We start from the raw sequence: 11085 nt of genomic DNA, 5'->3' as shown, positions 1-11085 counted from the left end.
GAATCCCGGGTCAGAATAAGAGTTGAGTGGCCATCTGTATTACAGCAGGTGGAGCTCCCTATACAAGGAAAGAAGCACTGGGGTGGAAAATGAGCATTTATCCTATTAGAGGGGTCTTGTGCCTTCACTCCTGTGCACTGCGTAGCCAGAGAACTGTGACCTTACACCTTGTTAGCCAATGGAAGAAGAGTGAGTCTACCTTTTAGCTGTCTATAGCCTTGCTACTGTAGTATTATTGTATGCTTCTGCTTGTGATGGTGGAGAGGCTGTTTGAGATGGAAGCATTGTTCATGATGCTGCTGAAATCTGAGTGGGATAAAATCAGAATCTGGATAGGTGAGCAGCTGGGAGGGACATCTTTTGGGATTGTCAGGAGTTACTCAGTTGGTGTGGCTCATCAGCAGGTGTCCCATTCTCCTTACCTTTCCATGGGCTTTCTTTCACACTTCAACCAAAGAAAGGAACCCTCCTCAAGTAAAGAATTGGCCGCAAGGTTTCTGCATGTGGTGTGATCGCTTATGAATTATTCCTGCCTCTGAGACATATCTTCTGAATGCCCGACTAACAGAGATATAAAGATCATCCATTACAGTTGGCATGCTTTTATATTCCACATGCCAGAGCTACAAGAATGTTATTCTTTCCTTTCTTCTCTCCCAGGTGATATATTTGGTCACCCAGGTGTCATTAGGTACTAAGCTTTGCCTTCAATATCTACCAGGGTGGGGCACCATGGACAGTGCCACACAGACTTTTTCAGCCAAAGGCTCAGATCTTCCCGCTGGACTTTGTGTGCAAGAGGAAGGAACTTTTTCTTTTCTTTTTTTCTCCTTTCTTCTCTCTTTCTCTTTCTCTTCCCTCCTTCCCTCCTTCTGTTTCTTCCTTCCTTCCCTCCCTCCTTCCCTTGAACTGCCATGTCCCTTGCAACTAGAATGGTCTCTGACATATAAACGTCTTAAATAATTATGTGCAGAATGAATTAAATGCCATATCTTGTGTTCCAATAGCATGTTATCTTCAAATGTTAACAGTCACCAGTTTTTCAGAATAGAAAACTTTTGAAAATTTTAATTAAAGTCTTTTTACAGTGGAACAGTTGATTTTTTTTTTTTTTTTTTTAAGATGGAGTCTCTCTCTGTTGCCCAGGCTGGAGTGCAATGGCGCAATCTTGGCTCACTGCAACCTCCACCTCCCGGGTTCAAGCGATTCTCCCTGCCTCAGCCTCCTAAGTAGCTGGGATTACAGGCATCTGCCAACATGCCCAGCTAATTTTTGTATTTTTTAGTAGAGATGGGGTTTCCCCATGTTGGCCAGGCAGGTCTTGAACTTCTGAACTTAGCCTTCCGAAGAGCTGGGATTACAGGCGTGAGCCACCACGCCTGGCCTGAGTTTTTATTATTTGTGAATTTTCTTTTTTTTTCCATCCCAGATGCACCTATATTGGTAGTCTAGTGATAAAAACAGTTTACCCGTATATACCAACATCTTTTTCAAAAACTTTGCATAGTGAAACCAGCAGAGTACTGAACTGGCCAGTCTGTCATAGGTGTCATGCAACATGACTCAGAGTCAGAAGCTGGAGATAAACTTTCTTTGTGTGTGTAGATATGATCCATTTGTGTATTCAACTCTTGAGTGGGACTTTTTCAGTAGGCTTCATGAAGGTTTCACTTCACTATTCTCACTAACGTGTGCTTACGGCATCTCTACCATGGAGATTTTAGGCAAAGATGTTTAAAAGCTCTACTCATAGTTTATAGAATTGCTAGTGCCACAAGGCCATTCATTGTGATGTTGAAATTATTAGTTGTAAGTGAACCTTCTAAAATAAATCTTGGAAGAAAACATGTTATAAGAAAATGAAGTCAGTCCTCTTACGAGGCAGTTCCCATTATTTTTCCATTTTGAGAAATTATCCTCAGTTCAGTTGTATTACTATGGTGATGTGTTTGCATTTCAACAAACCAAGCCATAAATCGAGCTCTGCATATTTAGCTTCTGCCTTAGGATTTTTACTGCAGTGTCTTTATTCTTGAGTAAAATCCCCGACATCCTGGCTAGAAATCACAACGAATAAGTAATTTCCCAGCCAGACAAAACAATCTGAATTGTTAATCTCAGAATTCTAAGAAATTACATAAAGATGCAAACAATGGGGATTAAAGAGTGGGTAAAAATTAAATGAAAAAAATAGCCCACAAATGAATGGAAATATACATGCTCTCCAAAATAACATTGTGGAAGTAAACAAAAACAGGCGGAGAATTATGCTTAATGAGAATTGGACATGTGGCTTAGCCCTCTGAGGCCTGAAACAAGTAAACACTTCCCGAATTGTCAGTCCATACATCCCTCTCTCAAAAGAGAGCTCTTAGAACTGGCTCCCTCTCCTCCTGTTTAGAAGCTTACTTGGTCTTTGAAACAATTGCACATATAATTTTAACAACTGAATGAACAACTCTACAGGAGATGGGTTTTGAGTACTTCAGAAATTCCTCTAGTTTGTATCAATCAGATATGGGAGATAGTTTTGCAAAATACTGTTTGTGTAAAGAGAAGGGAAGAACACGCGCTCTAGTCTAACCAATCAACAATGTGTGAAAACATGATTTAAACAGAAGTACACAACCATCCTATCAGTTCTACCCAAATGTCATATCAGACCATCTCTTCCCTGATAACAGTTTTGTTAGCTTAAGGACACATTAGCTTAGTTCGATCTGGGCTCTCACAGAGCTTTCTGCTAGCGGCTCTGCTTACTGGTAAGTAAGCAATGCAATTTTGCCTAGCAACCCCACCGTGGAAACACAGCTCCATACTGTAAGTGGCAGGGGGAGTGGCAGGGAGGCAGGGAGAGCGAGGTTTGTGCCTCTCAGAATCCCTCTGCAGCTGGTTCCTAACATTGCAAACATTATCTGCAATTCTTGGCAGTTTCTGAAGGATGATGAAAAATGGGATGGGGAGGTGGCTGAGCCTGGGGTTTTGGAAGTAGGGTGGAATTAATTGGAAGACAAATAAAAAAGCTTCCAAGATTGTGAGCTGAGACTGTCTGAGAGCTCAAACCAGAGTTGGCAAGAAGAACCAAAGGAGAATGAGGACATTTTTTGTCATTGACAATGAGGTATACAATATATCCAGGAAAAGACAACCAGCAGCAAACTCCTGAAGCTAAACAAAGATTATCTCAAGCCACGTATGAGGGAACATTCCTCAATGGCAAAGAGAAGCATTCAACCTGGGACTGTCTATGTCTAAGGAAAAATTTGAGCATTTACATTAAAATGGCCTGTTAACAAGCATTGAATATTAACCAGGCACTGTGCTAAGTGTTTACACACTTGTTTAATCTTCCAAACAATCTGATAAGGTGGGGTTTCATATCTCCATTTTATAGAGAAAAAAAACCTAATGCACAGAGAGGTTAAGAAACTTGCCTAAGGTCACTCAGCTATTTAGCAATGGGAATGGGATGTGTCTCAGGCAGTCTTTGCCTAGACTCTGTGTTCTTAAACACTATTATGGCTTTTCAGCAGTAGTGAACAGTTACAGGACTAATGGAGATAAGAAAACTGAAGATCATCACACGGTACATGAGATGGTTTGTGATTCCATTGTGAAAGCTGCAATTTAAAATGTTCAATTAAGGCAACTTTTTTTTTTTTTAATACCTAGAGGGCAGCAAAAACATGGGTATCCAGAATAACAGATATTGCTAAAACCTTACACCCACAGCACTTCTTTTTATAGCGAAGTATGGGTATACACATATTTTCATCCACCTACACACATATACACATGCAAGACACTCATTTCTTAAGTCCCTAAAATACCCTGATAATTAAATGCTCCAAACATTCTCTGAGCATCACCCTTGGATGTCTGGGAGAAGCAGCCCAGGAACACACTTGTTGGCCTGGGCAATGAGTAATGGTGAAGTGTTTATCTTGCTGATAAAGTCTCTGGTAGATGATGCAATTAAGATGCCACGATCTAGCATTTGTTATACACCTCCTTGTCTGCCATCAAACAAATCCACCCCTGTCCTTCCCCATCTTCCCTCCTGCCCATCTCCTGAAGTCCAGGAACGTCTCCAGCTTCCTACGTACTTGCAGTCCTCTTTTGCCAACCTCAACCTCATTTAGATTGAAATTACATTCACATCTTAATTTATGACTTAACAAGCATCTCACAAACATTTAATTCATTTTAATTTCATTATACGTTTGAGGAGGAATATTTGAGGAGGAATAGTGCTCCCATTGCTAGCAATTAGATTGACTTAATGACCTATGGCGAAATCTCCTTTTGGCCTTTGAACTTTTCATACATTTCTGCAAACAAAATTAGGTTAGTTAAAGTATGTTCCTGGATTCTCAGAGGGGCTTACCTGCCTTCGCAAAACCCTCCTATAATATCCAACATGGAAATTTATAAAATGGACAAAACTTTCCCTGCAGTTTTCACGTAATGTATCTTGTTATGACACTTTCATGTGTGAAAAAGTCAATATGTTCATGTACAGTTTCAACAATATCAATAAATTGTATTTTTTTTTTCAGATGGCTTCTCTGAGATTAGGAGGGTTTCTATATCCAAGCATAGATCAAATTATTTTTCCCTGTTCCCATTTTATATACCAGATACCTTCTTAGGAGTTAGAAAAGTACCTCCTTTTTACAAGGGAGGGTGGCATTTCTTTAGCTTTTCCTGGACGGATCACCCAGTGACCATTTTTTATTCTCAGTCTTCTTCGCAGAAGGGACAGAGGACTGCCCATTTTCAGCAGGAGTTAGTCTGATTTCTTTTGTTAGATGCAGACGACTTTGTTTGACAACTTTCTTTGGGCTGGTGAATTGTTGAATTACTTGAAAAGCTGTTTCCATTGTTAAGCACTGGACTGAGAATTAATTACATCAGAATTCTAATCTCAGCTAATTAGTAGCATCATTTTATGCAAGTCCCTTAACCCCTCTTGGCTTCTGTTTTGCATGTGTAAAATGAAGTATATAAAGCAAAAGTCTCTCTGTGCTTGGTGCAATGAAGAGGATGCTAGTCTCATGGTACGGATTTCCTATACTGATTGCCCTAAATGTGGTGTACGTTTGCAGAAAATTCATCTAGGCAATGTAGAAAGGCCATACATTCTGCTGCTAAACACATCGTTCATATATTTATGCTAGTATATGATACCAGGGCCTCCTGGTGACAGTCTCCAGCACCAATTCTGAAAGTTGTGAGGATTTTTCAGCTTAGAGTCAATTCAAGTGTTGCCTTCAGCACATCCAAAGAGAATATCACCGATGCTACCATTCCCACTCCTGGACTCCATTGGTATGATTCCTTTGCCCCAGTATCAGTGTAGTTCCCATTCTAGATGCTTTTTTTTTTTTTTTTAATGACCCGATAACTGACTCCTTCAAGAGCTGGCATGAGATGAGATTTGTTTGCAGAGATGTATAAAAATTTCAAAGCCCCAAAGGAGATTTCACCACAGATCATTAAGTCAATCTAATTGTCATCCTACTACCCATTTAGATGGGGACCCTGTTATGCTAACTCCTGTCCTGTCTCTTGTGAGTGATACAGTCAGCACACATGATGATCACAGCACCAGCTCAAACAGGTGTGTTTTAAAACAAAAGTGTGTTATAAATGTACAGCTTCAGCAGGGAAAAGGTGGGGGTGAAGAAACACACAAATACTTGGCTAGAGTCAGTCACAAGTGAAGATGGGGATGACTGTGTTTTCCGTTTCATCCAAACATTTTGGCCTGACTCGGATAATTGTTTTTCCAGCATATTCTGTTTGACATATTCTGTTTGACACAAGGGAAATGGTGCAAATCCATCACCACCATTGTGGAAAAAGTTCCAAACTCATTCTCACGGATGGAGGATCAGTAATAATACATGACAAATGGCAGCAAGCCCTTTTTGGGAAATCATTATATTTGTACCAGTGAGAAGTTAGAATCAGTATTTGGGCTGCAGTCATGGAACCATGCAAGAAACATTCAAAGCTTCGGCTAAGCAGGATTTTTTGTTTGTTTGTTTGACCTGTTGTCCAGGAACAGGCTTCAGGAAGCCTGAGAACCTCCTAGACCACTTGAAAACTTCTGTTTGTGCACTTTTCTAGGAAGGAGTTCACAGCGTTCATAAAACTTCCTCCAAGCAGCCAATGACCAGAGAAAAGTTAAAAGTCACTGACACAATACCTTTTTCTGTGCCTCTGTATCCTGAATCCAGGGTGATGCTGCTGACTTGCCTATCTTTCTCCTTTGCTCTTTCTAGAAAAAGCAAGTGAGTCAGACCAAGATCCGCGTCATCTCAACCATCCTGTTCATCTTGGCCGGCTGCATTGTGTTTGTGACGATCCCTGCTGTCATCTTTAAGTATATTGAGGGCTGGACGGCCTTGGAGTCCATTTACTTTGTGGTGGTCACTCTGACCACGGTGGGCTTTGGTGATTTTGTGGCAGGTAAGCACCCTTGGCATCCCAGGCACTGGGGCTCTGGCGGGGAAAATAATCTGTTGGCTGTGCTTTTCACAATCGATAAAAGATGTTGCGGGAGAAGCAAATGAAGATGACTCAGTGTCACTACTGCTGTCAAGAGGCTCATTTCAAATCCCTAGTCCTGTATAATATAAACACCATAGGTTTTTTCTGCCATGAAAAGAAAGCCAACCCTTTCCTTCTCAGGATGCTTATTTCCCTTATCGTCACACGAATGATGCAAGACTAAAGTGAATTTCTCATTGAATCTTGGACTTCTGAATTTTCTAATCTAATGATAAAGGCTATGCTAGGAGGTGGCACATAGGAAACTCAGACGAGATTAGCATAGGATTTGGTCTGCAGTGACCTGCGGGTTCAGCTTCCTGACTCCCAGGTGAGAACCATTGTCTCTGCAAACGTTGTCCTGGGCATGACCAGATACGAAGCTAAGGTGTATCTACGGGGAGCTGAGATACACCTGCCCAGAGGGAATATAAGCTCATGGATTCTGCAGGAGTGTGTATACAAGCAAGAGCCTTCCTTGTAAAAATAAATGTGGATGAGCTATGTTTAAGGAAGTGAAAAAAATCACCATCAATTTCATCTAGGGCCAGGGAACTTGCAAATGAAATGAGACTTCGTTTCTTGTGAGCACCAGTTTCCCAAAGTGGTAGAAAGGTACGGATAGAAGGAAGAGGCCATCCTTCTCTTTTTCTAATGGGATGGTTCTAGGTGTTCAGACAAGTGATCAGTTTCTACGACAAGAAGTGAACGCTTTGACCGAACAACTGTATCATCTATCACAAGTTTGAAATGTCTGGGTAGTGTGTGTGTGTGTGTGTGTTTCCTTTACCACTTCCTGGTGAAGTGACAGCCTGACCTGAGCCCTAAGCAGACTGTTTTTTGTTTTGTTTTGTTTTGTTTTGTTTGTTTTTTTGTGTTTTTTTGAGACAGGGTCTCTCTCTGTTGCCCATGCTAGAGTGCAATGGTGTGATCACGGCTCACCACAGCCTCGTACCTCTGGGGCTCAAGCAATCTTCCTACCTCAGCATCCTGAGTAGCTGGGACTACAGGCGTGTGCCATCACGCCTGGCTATTTTTCATTTTTATTTTTTGTATTTTTTGTAGAGATGGGATACTGTCATGCTGCCCAGGCTGGTCTCCATCTCTTGGGCTCATGCGATCAGCCTGCCAAAGTGCTGGGATTACAGGTGTGAGCCACTGCACCTGGCCAGACCGTTCTTGTTTGGCGTGTGATCCCAGCAGGGTCTTGATTTCTCCATGGAAATACTGTGCACATCAGGAGGAGTGGGTTCTGGTCTCTGGGAGTCTGGCAAACAGGACATTCTGGAAGAGATTGCTGAAGGCTCATCAATAGGGGTGCAGGTGCCTCCCTGTTAATTTTACAATTCAAATAACTGGCAGAGTGGTTTTGTAGCTCTTCCAATTGGGCAGACAAAGACTGAATTCCACTTTGTAGAAACAGTAGGGCTTTTTTTCCCCCTTCCTTTTTATTGCTTAAGGACTAAGAATTGCAAAGTGACTGAATTTAGTTTTTTTGACTTTTGACAATTTGACTAAAAATCATTTACAGAAAGCCTGGAGTCTAGGACTCTACCCATTTTTCCTTACGCGCAATGCTCAACCATGGATATCTAGTTAGTGGCCTCAAGCTCCGAAGAGAGACCGCACAGAGAAACTGAGAAAAGTAAGAGGAACAGTTATAGATGTATTCCAGTTAATCCCTTAGCATCATCCGTAGCTGGTCTATGAGAAAACTCAGTAGTGGTTCCAATCTGAGGCAAACACAAGTAGTGGCAGCTGGAATTTTGAACTATTTCACAAACGCCTTTAAGTACCCAAAGCATAATCTGCAGTGTGTAGTGCTTTAGAGCTCTCTGGGATAGCACTGGGCTGTCCCGAGGACTATCTATTTTAAGATACTTGTGACAGACACAGATCTCTAACCAATGGCTCAGTTTGGTCTGTTAGTCTGAGGCACAAACAGCAGAGGCCTGGGAGTGAGATTTTTTAAATGATGCTTTTATTATTTGTTATTATTTATTATTTATTATTAATATCTACCATGGACTGAGCACTTCGTACAAACTAGCACTTTACCTTATCTTTACTTACCTAGTAAGGACACAACCTACACAGTCCTAGGCATGCACAGTTTTATGGCCCTTGTCAGTGATTACAGAGCCATATTTCCTTTGTCCTGAGGTTTCTGCAGACCATGGTCTCTTAAAAACCACAGTGCTGACGGCAATTAGGCCAGACCCCTTCCAAGCTCCAATTTTCCGAGCTTACACACACCAATCTGGAGAATGCACGCCTGAAAAGACTGGAAGTTTGTCTCTATCTTTTGGTAACAGTCTAAGAGTGATAGGGAAGGTTGCCCAATCATTGGAAAAAGATACATTAACCAGAGTTGATGGTTGCTGTGATTTGACACAGTACAAACTCTACTAGAAATGTAATCAGAACATTGATCCTGCAGGATTGATTGCTGATTTGTTTTGCAGCGGACTCACTTTAGGACAGCCTTACAGTATTTTGCAGCTCTGTCTGGGAGCACACACAGAACTCCGAATCCAGATAAGCAGCTCATAAAGGGATATTTAGAAGGGTGTTGACTGCCTGCTTCTTTGTTCCTTGTTCACTAGCGCACCCTAGTGACCGTCTTTGCTGGGTGATAGTGACTTGCAAAGGTAAATATTTACTCCCAGATAGCCCACAGGAGAAACCTACAGATTTCTCGGGCATAGCACAGAAACCACAGAAATGAAATGAACCTCAAAAACCACTTACTGGTACAGGAACTCAAATCGTATCCTCAAGCTATAAAGATGCAGGAGAGTGTTGTCTGAAAGGAAAAACCAAAAGCAGCTGGACCAAACTGAAGGGGGCTTGGCACAGAGAAGTTGGAATTCTAACGTTAAGAAGTGGCAGTAGCTGTCAGGACCTTGTGGTCTGCTGGGCTGTGTTGCTGATTGGGTTTGGGCTTGTCGAGAGGAGCCACAGGTCACATTTCTTGCCCAGCTGCCTTTGCTGTAAGAGTCAGTGGTGCTAGATGTGGTTACAACCCTGGTCCAGTGGGGAAGTCTCTAATCACTCATCACCTAATACTGTAGTTACCAATCCATTGCTAGTATCTGTCGTCTTAGAAACAGCCACTGCCTGCTTCCTTAGGCAACAGCGTTTCCCAGAGAGAGAGCGAGGCTGATGTCCGTTATTTCCAGAAGCTTCCTCACTTCCTCTTTAGGAGGGTGGGTTGGGCTTGCAACCTGTTTTGCATGGCTGCCTCCAGCAGTGCCTATAGGAAGGTTAGAATAAATAGGCTAATTATTCAGAATAAATGACTGGTCCTTTCAATGGAACAGCCAGTCAATGCAATCAGGCAACTGGCCAATTTGGTTTGATGGATTTTTTTACTGTAATCCTTATTTATAAAATAAAAGGATTGGCCTCAAAGGTCCCTTTTAGTTCTAGCTCATGGTGACTCTAATTACTCAGCCTAATTGACCCTTTGGAGTAGCACTATGTAAACACCATTCCTCAGTTAGCATTAAATCACTATTGCTTGCATCAAAGTCCCAGTAATGCCATTAAAGCTAATTTTACTTTCACACATCCACTTGTCTCTTAGTCAATGTATGAGTGCTTAAGATGGAAATGGTTCCAAGAATTCCAAACCATAGGGGGCGATATGATATTTGATTTTTATTAAAATAAATTTAGAGAAGTTTAAGAAAAAACAGTGACAGCCAGGCCTGATGTGTTGTGCTGTAGTTCAGAGTCATTCATCCTCAACGCTCAGGTTCAGCATAAGTAGGTCAGGTTAGCCACTGGCGTGTTTTATTTCTGGTATTAAGGTTAGTGGTCAAGAATTGAGGGAAATAAAGCCTCAAGTTAGGCTCCTGTGGGTAAGGGACGGGTCTCCCCCTTGCCCTCTAACCCCGGTCCACCTTGTACACAGCAGACCTAACAACTGAGTGCTAGACAATGATGGATGACGTCTTCACTACATAGACTGGAATATGTGTTCTCTGCAAAGACCATATACTAGATCACGGTTAAAGTAACATTTGGTTGTTTTCAGGGGGAAACGCTGGCATCAATTATCGCGAGTGGTATAAGCCCCTAGTGTGGTTTTGGATCCTTGTTGGCCTTGCCTACTTTGCAGCTGTCCTCAGTATGATCGGAGATTGGCTACGGGTTCTGTCCAAAAAGACAAAAGAAGAGGTAGGACCCCTTCCTAACTCTATGAATGTTTCTGAGAACAGATGAGCTTGTGTCCAGAATTGTCTGTCTCTGTCCTGTGGGCTGGAGTGTTTCTGGCTCAGTTGGGAGCTGGGGGGCTCATAGGCTTCTTCATGTTGAATCATTCCTTCAAAACCAAGGAGAATAGAATACAGTTATTTCTGGATTCTTTTTTTGGCAGGTGAGAAAATATGGTGATTCGTTTACCAGTTCATAAATCCTGGAAAAACTAGTAAACAACAGCTGATTTTTAAAAAATGAAAATGAAAATAAATAGTCAGGAGAGGTAGACTACGGCTGAGGGGGTGAGCAGCCTGCCTTTCC

General features: G+C 41.9%; 1 protein-coding gene across 2 annotated transcripts in view; it reads left to right on the top strand.

Annotated features, from left to right (window-relative positions):
* The window catches only part of KCNK10 (potassium channel, two pore domain subfamily K, member 10), a 150702-nt gene that overhangs the window by 136108 nt on the left and 3509 nt on the right, over window positions 1-11085 (top strand). For both annotated transcript variants that reach the window (XM_011974285.1, XM_011974284.1), the window contains exons 5-6: window positions 6291-6477; window positions 10601-10743. In XM_011974285.1, coding sequence (XP_011829675.1) covers window positions 6291-6477; window positions 10601-10743 — 330 coding nt within the window. The remainder of the gene's footprint in view (window positions 1-6290; window positions 6478-10600; window positions 10744-11085) is intronic.

This window comes from Mandrillus leucophaeus, unplaced genomic scaffold, assembly GCF_000951045.1.
Source record: "Mandrillus leucophaeus isolate KB7577 unplaced genomic scaffold, Mleu.le_1.0 Scaffold144, whole genome shotgun sequence".
NCBI lineage: Eukaryota > Metazoa > Chordata > Mammalia > Primates > Cercopithecidae > Mandrillus > Mandrillus leucophaeus.
The sequence above is the reverse complement of the archived record's forward strand: the minus strand, read 5'-3'. Positions and strand labels throughout refer to the sequence as shown.